Below are 10781 nucleotides of genomic sequence, written 5' to 3'. Positions count from 1 at the left end.
TGCCCAGGCACCCTTCACTACAGCCCATGGCAGAGGAGTTTGAGGTTGCTGTGAGCTGTAATGCCACGGCACTCTACCCAGGGGGACAGCTTGAGGCTCTGTCTCAAAAAAAAAAAAAAAATTCAAGGCTAAAGGCACAAGACATACCTTGAGCCCTTTTCAGGATGAGATGGGGTATGTTAATGTACAGCAGCACCACACCAGGGCCTGGGGCCGGACTCGGTCCTGCTCTGTTCTCAGCTGTGCTCTCACGTTCACCACTTGATTTCCTTGTCCTTCACAGTGTCAGCCTTCTAGTATTCTCTGTTCAGGGGCCTGTGAGCCTTTCCTTCAAATACTCAAGCACAGATCCACAGAAGAGGACGAGAGCTCTCCCTGTCGTCTTTGAGCTAAAGCCCAGGGAAACCCAGGACACTCAGGTCTATCTGCTTCACACTTGACTTGCTCTTTCTTCTCCTTAAAACTACTCTTAGGACTGCAAAAGGGGACAGGATGTTCATCTCTTAGGTCCTATTTACTCCCTACCAACAAACGGCAAACCTCTAGGATTCACTGATGCCAGAGGGAAATTCTGTGAGTTACTCCCTTTGCTTCCCTCCCTGCCCCCATGCCTGCCCCCTTATGTATCTAGTCCCGGGTCCCAGGAGGCTGACTATGGACTGTGTGACTGGCTGGCCTTCCTCCATCCTCGCCTTCTGACAGGTTTGGTTGGTGGGAGGCTCTGGCATGGGACCAGCAGCCCAGAAGACATGAGCATTGCTCCTCACGAACACGTGCGTGAACAAACACACCTGCACATTGCTCTCGGTTACAGCTGCAACAGGCCTCTAGAGGTTTTAGTCTGAATGGCCTTAAGTCTAGGCTGTATCTTCAATGGCTTGTGTGAAATGGAACTGTTTCTTAGTGGAGCTACAACTCCTTAGTCTCCAAACTCAACTGGCCTTCCATGGGGTGCCTCAGTAGAGACTGGACTGTATATTGGGTAAAGGAATTTTCTGAAGTCAGACACATCTGGGTGCCAACACAACTCCTATACTGAACTTCAGCACCTCAAGACACTGATGATAGTAGCACCTCCTTGTCAACTGCTGAGAAAACAAGATGACAATGCCAGTAAGTGCTTAGCACAAAGCCCAGCACACAGTAGGTGCTTAATAAAATGGCTCTATTATAGTTATTAGGCACCCAGGGAGTATCTCAGTTACGAGCCAGAGAAATAAGAGACTCATTGCCTGGCTTCTTGTGAGCAGCACAGCAAGCATGCATGTGTGCTGTTTGTGATTCAGCAAGAATAAATTATACCAGCTGCTCCCAGGGCCCTTCCTGCTCATTTTCTAGTTAGATTTTCTTATGACCTTCTCTCATTTGATCCCTCCCAGAGGATGAAAAGGATCTGAAGAGTAGTTTTGATGATCATTTGCCAGCTCCCTTACGTTCTCAGAGGGAAGAATGCCCTTTAAAATCTAATCAACAAACAAAAAGACAGACACGAAGAATTAATGTTAGGTGGTATTTCTCCTTTTGTGCCATCAACACCTTTAGAGACACATCCAAAGTATAATTACACACTGTTTTTGGTTAATTTTCCTTTAAGTAAACAATGTATTTTACTTAGATAATGCATGAAGAATTCTGGCCTCAAATATTTTTCAAAATCTTGTTAATATGATCTTGGTTTTGGCTCGGCACCTGTGGCTCAAGTGGCTAAGGTGCCAGCCATGTACACCCAAGGTAGTGGGTTCGAATCCAGCCCGGGCCCACCAAACAACAATGATGGCTGCAACCAAAAAATAGCCAGGCATTGTGGTGGGCACCTGTGGTCCCAGCTACTTGGGAGGCTGAGGCAGGAGACTCGCTTGAGCCCAGGAGTTGGAGGTTGCTGTGAGCTGTGATGTCACAGCACTCTACCCAGGAAGACAGCTTGAGACTCTGTCTCAAAAAAAAAAAAAAAATATGATCTTGGTTTTTAGTTGAACATTGAGGCAGGAGCGGCACACTTTAATTTTATTTGATCTTGGTAAACAAGTTAAATACTCATTATGTCCTAGACAGTCTTAGGTACTAAAGATCCAAAATTGAGTGGGAATCAGTTTCTGCCTTCTAGAGGTCTGGTTGGAGAGTGTGTGATGAAAGGTCCCTGTATGCAAAGTGGTTCCTAAATGTAGGAGCCAAGAAAACAAAGAAGGTGGCGAACAAATCCTGTTTGTAAGTATGAAGTGATTGACTGGGGGGAGTTCAGACAGAAGCATGGTCTTGTGCAGGTACATGTCCGCACTGTTAGTCCTCAGACCCAGGGCTTCCATACCGTAGGGAAAGCGTGTGCATGCCCGACAGATGTGAAAGGCCACCCTCCAGAACAGGCAAGGATTCTGTTTGTGTCACAGCCTATAATTTGTGCAATGACATCAGGTTGCTTTGATCTAAAGGCAGTATTTATAGTGAATACATGTTCTTACACTACGGACAGTGAACAAAGCAGGAATTGGGAGGTGTTCCCAGAGACTGGGCCAGTCAGAAGTCATCATGGTTGGTGATCAGCTCCAACATGGAGTCACTTTTGTCTCCACATAGACACATGTGAACAGCTCCCAACATTTTGATTGCATCTAGATGTCTACCCCATCATTATAATAGGATATTTTCACCAGATTTAACCAAATCAGGGAAGGAGCAATGAACTTCAGAAGAGTCTTCCAAGCCGTGTTTGTGATTGATAATAATGATTTCTTGTTAGTCTGCAACAGTAAGGGAAAGCATTTTTCTATTTTCCTATCCCAAGCATGAGGCTTGAGTGTGGTTTAGTTGGACAGAAAGCCTATGGTTTTGTATAAACCCCAATATGTTCTCATGCTTATTTAGCTTTCTGGACTGGATTTGAGTTTGCTGAAATTCACTATAATAACATTGAAAGTTAGAAATAAAACACTTTGCCATCTGACTTTCTTTATGACTACAGACTCATTTTCATTGGTGTTCACATCATTCTTTTTAGTCTCTCTGATTCCTGAGTGGATGTCTATTTCCAGTGCAAGTTCAAAGAGTGGGATGTCATTCAGCTAACCAAACACACCTGCCTCGTGGCCAACCCCACCATCAAGGATGAAGAGGCAGTCTTGTTGAGGAACAAGTGCCTACCTGCTTTGTGTAAGAGGCACTAACAGAAAGTTCTCTCTGCTACAAAAAGAGTCTCCTAACAGAAATTAAGCCAGAAGCAGTTGCCTTAAATTCCACCATTAGTGATTGATTAGATTTAGCCAGCATCTCTTTAAATGTGCATTCTAGCTTGAAGCTGGTTAATAGGGGTTCATATAACTCTCCCACCATGAGGTTCGTGTAACAAAGGGATTCATTAGCCTTTATATACTTAGAATTTTCCAGGATAAAACACATTTTAAAATTTTTTCTTTTCTACTTTTTCCTTTTTTATTTTTTATTAGGTCATTTGTACATAGATTATAAATACATTTATGCCATTATGGGATTCAATGTGTTGATTATTTGTACAAATTGGAGTGCTTATATCCTACTAAACAACATAGCCTTCACCTCATTTACCCAATTACAGGATTAAGACCTTTGTGCTCTACACCTGATAGATCCAACTTGTACTTGCAAAATACATATTTTTAAATATAATTTTATTTCTGATTCTAAAGATATAATTTGAAATTCAAAGATTTGTGAATGAGATGTTCTTTGCAGCATTATTTATAACAGCTAAACCTTAAAATAACCAATAGTGAACAATAGGGGATTGATTAAGTGAATTATAAGTGTAAATCTGTGAGCTAAAACACTGTGCAACATTAAAAACGATATTTTAAAAGGTTTTATAGGGGCCATGCATGGTGGCCCATGCCTATAATTCCAGCACTTGGGAGACCAAGATGGGTGGATTGCCTGAGCTCACAGGTTTGAGACCAGCCTGAGCAAGAGCAAGACTCCATCTCAAAAAATAACCAGGCTTTGTGGCAGGTACTTAAAGTCCTAGCTACTCTGGAGGCTGAGGCAAGAGAATGGCTTAAGCCTAAGCATTCAAGGTTGCTGCGAGCTGTGATACCACAACACTGTACCAAGGGTGACAAAATGAGACTCTGTCTCAAAAAAAAAAAAGTTTTTATAATTATGCATTACTTTTTTTTTTTTTTTTTTTTTTACAGAAACAGTGTTGCCCAGCTTGTCTGAAACTACTGGCCTGAAGTGACCCTCCTACTTCAACCTCCCAAAGTGCTATGATTACAGGTGTGAGCCACCACACCCCACCCTTAACTTATTTTCTGAAGTGAAAAAACATAATTTCAAATAGTTCACATGATTTAGTTTCAGTTGTGTAAAATGTTAAGGATTGAGGCAAAGCAGAGTCACAGGGACAACAGAAAACTCTGGGTGTGGCATGGGGAAGGAACGTGTATGGGATAGCTGAGGGAGGCTGTGAGAGGATTGCCAGGCCTGGGCACCGAATGTGGGAGGCAGTTACACACACCAGCAAGTTGAATAAGCAGAGTGGTAAGTGACAGTGGGCTGGCCTGGTGACATCTGCATAAATTCTAAGGAGATTGGGTAGGTGCCAGACTGATGAATTATTTAGATGCTACATAGCAATTTAAGAGTGACTGCTAGATAAAACAACGGGAAACATCATGGGCACAGCATCTGGCAAACAAAGCCACAAAAGAAGGCAGACTGTGCGAATCTATAATGTTCAAAACCAGACCCAACAGTATGGATGTGAGAGGTGCCAGAGGGTGGTTATGCCCAGAAGGGGGTGAAAGGGAGAGAGAGATGGGGCCTGTTGGGGATCGGAACCATTCCACTTCTTCACTTTGGTGGGGGTTACATGGATGAATAGATATGTAAAGTTTAAATAATCTGTACTCTCACAATTGTGCACCTTATTTACATTATACCCCCCTTCTCCCTTCTCTCTGCTCCCAGTGTACTGGCAGCCAGACCTGCACCCTCTGGTAGGAAAGGAAAAACTCCTTCCCTACAGAACTGGACCAGTCCTATCAATTTTCTATTGTGGCAAAACAAATTATCCCCAAATTTATTTGCTTGAAACGTCACCAATCTCATGTCCCTGGTGGTGTGCTGGACGTAGCTGGACATGTCTCCTACTGTGTGTTGCTCACCTGGCTGCCTTTGGCTGGGAGCCAAGCTGGGTGGGGGTGTGGGGGGGAATCTCAAGATGGCCTTGCCATAACCAACGGAAGTATTTGAAATAGGTACATGCTGGACTCGGAGCGTCTACTTCATTAGAGAAGACAAATCCGCATGTGCGTTTTCTGAAGGAGCTTTTCTTATGCGTCGTGTTGTGAGTATTACCAGTCCTGAGTTTCTCTTTATATTGCCCTGAAATGATTAAATATGAACGCGCACATCAATGAATGAAGGCTGAAACCTAACTGTGCCCAGTGCCCGGATGGTCAGAAGTTATGCAAAGATTTGCAAGGCCTGGCAGGAGAGCTTAGCTAAAGTGGTTCTAGAACGCAAGAGGAGGGAGGAAGTCAAAATACAGAAGGAGAAAGAGAGAACGGCGGGTAGAGCTGGGGCGCAGACAGCGGGAACTCGGGGAGGTGGGACTGTCTGCACCTGAGTGATCGATAGACTCACTTGGGGAGCTACGACAGCTACCCATACTCTATATGGGGACCACAGTCTATCATTTAGGTTCAAGCATGTAGTTCCTCCAATGCAGGCAAGATCCGTCTTGTATGGAAACCAGTCTTGATTCAGGTGGAAAAACTCACCCGCATCATCTGGAACAACTGTTTCTCCACTTATCATTGGGAAAATTCACAAGAGGAGACCACACCACTCTTTGGATAACTCTTCCTCACCCCAGGAAGACCTGTTAATTTGTAAGCACACTCTAGTTTCGAGCTTTGCAGAGAACGAGAAACTCCTTTGCCCAGACTTTTCTTGGAGGCCGCAATGCGCGTGAAAAGGGGCACCACACTTGGACAACACACTTCCTTTATTGTTAAAAATAGTCTATCATGATGTAACCATAATTTAAAATGCTTTTGTATCAGCCCAAATGGAACCCACGGATCCAGCAGGCATCGGCGGGAGCTGTCCGCGGTGCTGAACGCGGTAGCCAGTTCAGCCTTTGACCTTCCCAGCGGGAAAGGACTCTGGTCCCCAGCCCCGTTTTCCTCCTGGCCCACACCTCCAGTTTCTTCTCCTCCCAGGGAGGGCCCTAGAGGGGTCGGCACTTCACATTTTAGTCCCGGCGGCAGATGTCTCGTGTAGGACTTCCTCCCCTCCTGTGACCCTCCGGGGCGGCGGCGGGTGGGCTCGGCCGCCCGTAGGCTCATCGCCGGGCCAGCCCCGCGTGCTCGCGGCGGCGCGGTGGCGCCAGGTCCCTTTCCTCCGCGCCTCCCCCTCTCGCGCGCACCTGCTTCTCCTCCCGGGTCCCGCCCCGCGCGCCGGCGGCCCGGATCCGGGCGCTGGGAGGCGAGGGGCGAAGAACACACAAAGGGCGGAGCGGCGGGAGGGGGCGACGCGGGGCTCGGGCTCGGGCTCCGGAGCGCGGCGCGGGCATGGACGCCGAGTACCCTGCCTTCGAGCCCCCGCTCTGCGGCGAGCTCAAGCTCCTGTGCAAGCGGCTGCAGGAGGCGTACCGCGAGCTGAAGGAGGACCTCACGCCTTTCAAAGATGACCGCTACTACAGGTAGGCGCGGGCGGCGACAGGCTGGGCGCCCGGGGGTGGGGGGTGGGCGCTTCGGGGCCCCAGCAGCTCAGTCGCCTCGGCCCGGGGGCGCCCGGGGACCGGGCGAGGGTCCTGGCTGCGGCGCGGTCGATCCGAGGTTCAAGGACAGATCCGGGTGGCCGGGGTGAAGGACCCGTTCTCCACTCCCCAGACACTTGAGACGCGATTCCCGCATCCGGAGAAAAGGCCTCGAGGACTCGGGTCCCGGCTTTGCTCCGCCCTCCCTTCTTCCCTCTCCTCCCTCGCCTGTCGCCCCCTGCCTCCTCTCTGGCCTGGGGACACGGTGACCTCCTGGGCTCCAGTATAGCGTCCGGGACGGAGGGCCCGGGCCTCAGCTTTGAGGTCCCCAGGCCTCTGGGCTTCGGTGGAAATCTCCAAGGCTGGGGTGCTGAGAGGGCTGGGGGCAAATGGTCTCAGAGCTGAGCGGCCCGGAGGTGAAGATGCTGCTGCGGGAGCCGTGTACGAACGCGCCCCGCCCCGCCCCAGCCAGGCGCCTTCAGCTGGGGCCTGTCCATATTCGTTTCCGCCTCCTTCACCCGCCCACGGTGAGACGGTGGGGACCGCACAGCCTTGCGCAGGGCACCTGCCCCTTTTGCTCCCTGCTGTTCTGATGGGTAAGTATCTCCTCAGCCAGCGAGGCTGGTTTACCTCAGTGCGCCGGGGGGTAAGGAAAGAACTCTGTCAGGAGTCAGAGACACAGAATCTAGAATTGGTTTAGTGCCTAACTAGCTCTGTGACCTGGGAAAGTTACCTAACTCTGTGCCTCAAGCTTTGTCATCTGTAAAATGGGAAGCTTGAACCAGAAGGTCTCTGAAAGTAGAGATGTTGAGAATGATTTACTTACTCTGTGTTTAAGGATGGCAAGAGTATCGCACAGATGTCTTCAAAGTGGCCGTTTTTGTACAATTCACCCTGCACTCACGAATAGTCATATATACGTGCTCAGAAGATGTCCCACACCAAATATTTACAAAAGCCTAATGGATCCCCACCAGATAATCAGCAATACATTATGACCATGGGCAGGATTACTGATTGGGAAAAAAAACAGTTTTAGAAAAATATAAAATACCATGTGATGTGGCGTTGGATGAGGCTCACAATCTATCTACTGTGGCCTCCTGGGAGATTTGCTGAGGGTAAAAGAATTCACAAAGCGTTTCAAATCATCCTTTTGGGATGGGATTATTTCCAGTCTCTTTTCCTACTAATTCCCGCCCCGCACTCTGTGTTTACATATATATTTTTTTCTTTTTCTTTTGCTGGGAACATTTCTTTGGCAAAGGAGCTAGTAAATAGTAAAATGGCCTCAACCCAGAACAAAGTCCCCAGCAGTTAATCTATATTGGAACATTCTTTATTTCATTTATTTATTTTTCTTTTCTTTAAACTTTTTTCTTTTTGTTTCCTTGGAAGTTTTTTTTGTTTTGGGGTTTTTCTTTCCTATCAGGACAGAGTCCCACCTTATTTCCTGAGCAGAGTTCAGTGGTGTCATAGCTCACTGCAACCTCAGACCTGGGTAGGGCTGTGGGCATCTCGCTACCTCAGCCTCCAGAAGCCACTGGGATTACAGGCACTGGCTATGGCACCCAGCTGGATTTTTCTTTTTTTTAGTAAGTCAGAGTCTCACTCTTACTCAGATAAGTTTCAAACTCCTGAGCTCAAGCAATTCTGCGGCCTCAGCCTCCCAGAGTGCTGGGATTACAGGTGTGAGCCACTACACCAGCCATTTATTCATTTATAGCAGCTTCCATGTTCCTGCTGTTCCAGGTGTTGTGAATATAGCCATGAGCAAGACAGACAGGGTCCCTGCTGCCACCGGGCTTATGGATAATAAATAGGTGATCACACATTGTAATGAGTGCTAAGAAGATAATAAAGCAGGTGACACGATAGACTGACAGGGTGCTACTTCAGCGGAGACTCAGGGAAGACTCTTTGAGATAGTGGTGTTTGTCTAAGAACTGAAGAATGAGGAGTTCTCTAGACATTGAGCTGGGGAGAAAAGTTCCAGAAGAGGAAGGGGAAGTGCAATGTCCCCGAGGCCCTAAAAACGTTGTGTATTCAAGGAACAGACGGAAGTTCAGCGAGTCTGCAACACTGTGGTCTGTAGATAGGGCAAGGCCAGGTCATGAAGAGCCTTGAAGGCCAGAGTCAGGAATACAGATTTCATTAGCATTGCAATGTAAACCCACTGGAGGGGGCGGGACATGACCAGTTTGGTGGCCTGTCCTGCAGCAAGCCTTTGAGGCTTTGCTCCAGAGGCAGCCCGACCGTCTGTAGTTGAGTTTAGTCTTGAAGACAAATGTACCACAGTCGAAAGGGATTGGTAATGGATCCTGCCCCCTGCCTTGAGAACAAGTTGGCTGCAGAGTGCTTTGTAATATTTTATGTAGACAGAACAGTTAGGCTGAGTCTCAAAGACTGCTTTCTAGTGAAAAGATGTTTTTAGATCCCTGAACTATCAACTGCTCCACTGAAGTTTTGTATCAGTGGAATCTACCCTGACAAAATGAGGTGAACTGGGTTTCTAAGTTGGGAAGCTGCTGCTTACAGCTCCTGCGTCTGTCTGGCGGGAAGGGGACCTGCTACTACGGAGTCTGCTCCTCCTCGTCTCCCAGCTTCATTTCCGTATTAGCCATTTATGACTAAAATGCACCAGTCCGTTTTTCCCTGAAGGCCCAGGGACTCATCTCACAGGGCGGACAGTTTTCTCATGACTGGGTGAGGCAGGAATGGAGCTGTGAAGGCTTCATTTTCAGGAAGTGTGGCCTCTCTGCTAGCAGGCCTGGGGGTTGCACATTAGCTCCATAATTTGGCACCACCGAAAGGCTGCAGCTATGTGGTCATTTCATTTTGGACCTGCCAGGAAAGGAGAGGAAAGGTGGAACAGCAGTAGACAGGGGCCCAAAATCCACCTTGGTCCCAGATCCACCCTTCGCCAACTCCCCAGCCATGGCAGGATCATCGAATTTCCCTGGACAATCAGTTTCCACATCAGAAAAAAGGAAACCTATAACTCTCATCTAGACAAGGATGTTGTGAGACTCTAGATGCTTTCGGATACAGATAACAGAACAGAGCAAGCCAGTTTAAACAACGAGGTAATGGATTGTGTTGTCGATCCAGCAGCTTAATGATGTCATGAAGCTTTCTTTTTAACTTACTGGCCAATGGCTGCAATTGGCTCCCAACAACCAGTGGGGCTGTTGCTTATCATGAACATTCACAGGGCGAACCGGCCATCTGGCTGTGGCTCTCTCTAAAAGGAAAAAAAATTACCTGAAATCCATAGCAAAAGTCCTTGCATCTCCTCTACTCCCCAGCCAAAATTGTAACAATTTACGAGACAAATTGTCGTCATGAACAAAATGTTGACATGAACATGAACTTTGATACACTGTGGACAGCAGGGTGATTTGGTATGATCATGGTAGAAACCAGTTGGCGGTTTCTACCAAAGTTAAGCACACACATTCTCTTTGGTCCAGCATGTTCCCTCAGGTACACAGGTGCATACCCTACAGAAATGCATACGTATGTCCATCAAAGGCCATGGACCAACATGTTCCTAACAGCACAATTTATAATGCTGCTAAATTGAAACTAGCCAAATACTCATCAACACAGCATGGATAAATACATCCAGCTTACTCCCTAATAGATGTTTGTACAGTAACTAAACAACTTACAATTACACACAACGATAAAGGTGACCCTCACACACATAATGTCAAAGTGGGTACCGTTAGATTGCATTTCCATAAAAAGGCTAGCACTTTCTCTACACTCTCTACACTGTTAGAAGTCAGAATAGCGGTTACTCTAGAGGGGACAATTCCTTGTGTGGGGCAGAAGAGGGTTTTCCCAGTGCTGGTAATATTTTGCTTCTTAATCTGAGTGCCAGTTGTGAGGGTGTGTTCAGCTTGTGAACATTTATCAAGCTGTGTGCATAATCCATGCATATTCCTGCACGTGTACAATATTTAAAGAAAACCAACTCCTGTTTGGTTTCATTGGATGAGGACCCGGCCACTTGCCCTTTCTTTTTTTTTTTTTTTTTTTT

The 10781-nt window shown here is 47.2% G+C and overlaps 1 protein-coding gene across 1 annotated transcript in view; it reads left to right on the top strand.

The window, feature by feature from the left end:
• TMEM181 (transmembrane protein 181) overlaps positions 1 to 10781 on the top strand; it is a 71014-nt gene that overhangs the window by 2511 nt on the left and 57722 nt on the right. The window contains 2 exon segments of the mRNA XM_023514642.1: positions 6256 to 6525; positions 6528 to 6676. Of these exon segments, the coding sequence (XP_023370410.1) occupies positions 6256 to 6525; positions 6528 to 6676 (419 nt within the window).

The sequence above is a fragment of the Otolemur garnettii genome, unplaced genomic scaffold (genome assembly GCF_000181295.1).
Source record: "Otolemur garnettii isolate 467f Iridium unplaced genomic scaffold, OtoGar3 scaffold00056, whole genome shotgun sequence".
Classification (NCBI taxonomy): domain Eukaryota; kingdom Metazoa; phylum Chordata; class Mammalia; order Primates; family Galagidae; genus Otolemur; species Otolemur garnettii.
The sequence above is the reverse complement of the archived record's forward strand: the minus strand, read 5'-3'. Positions and strand labels throughout refer to the sequence as shown.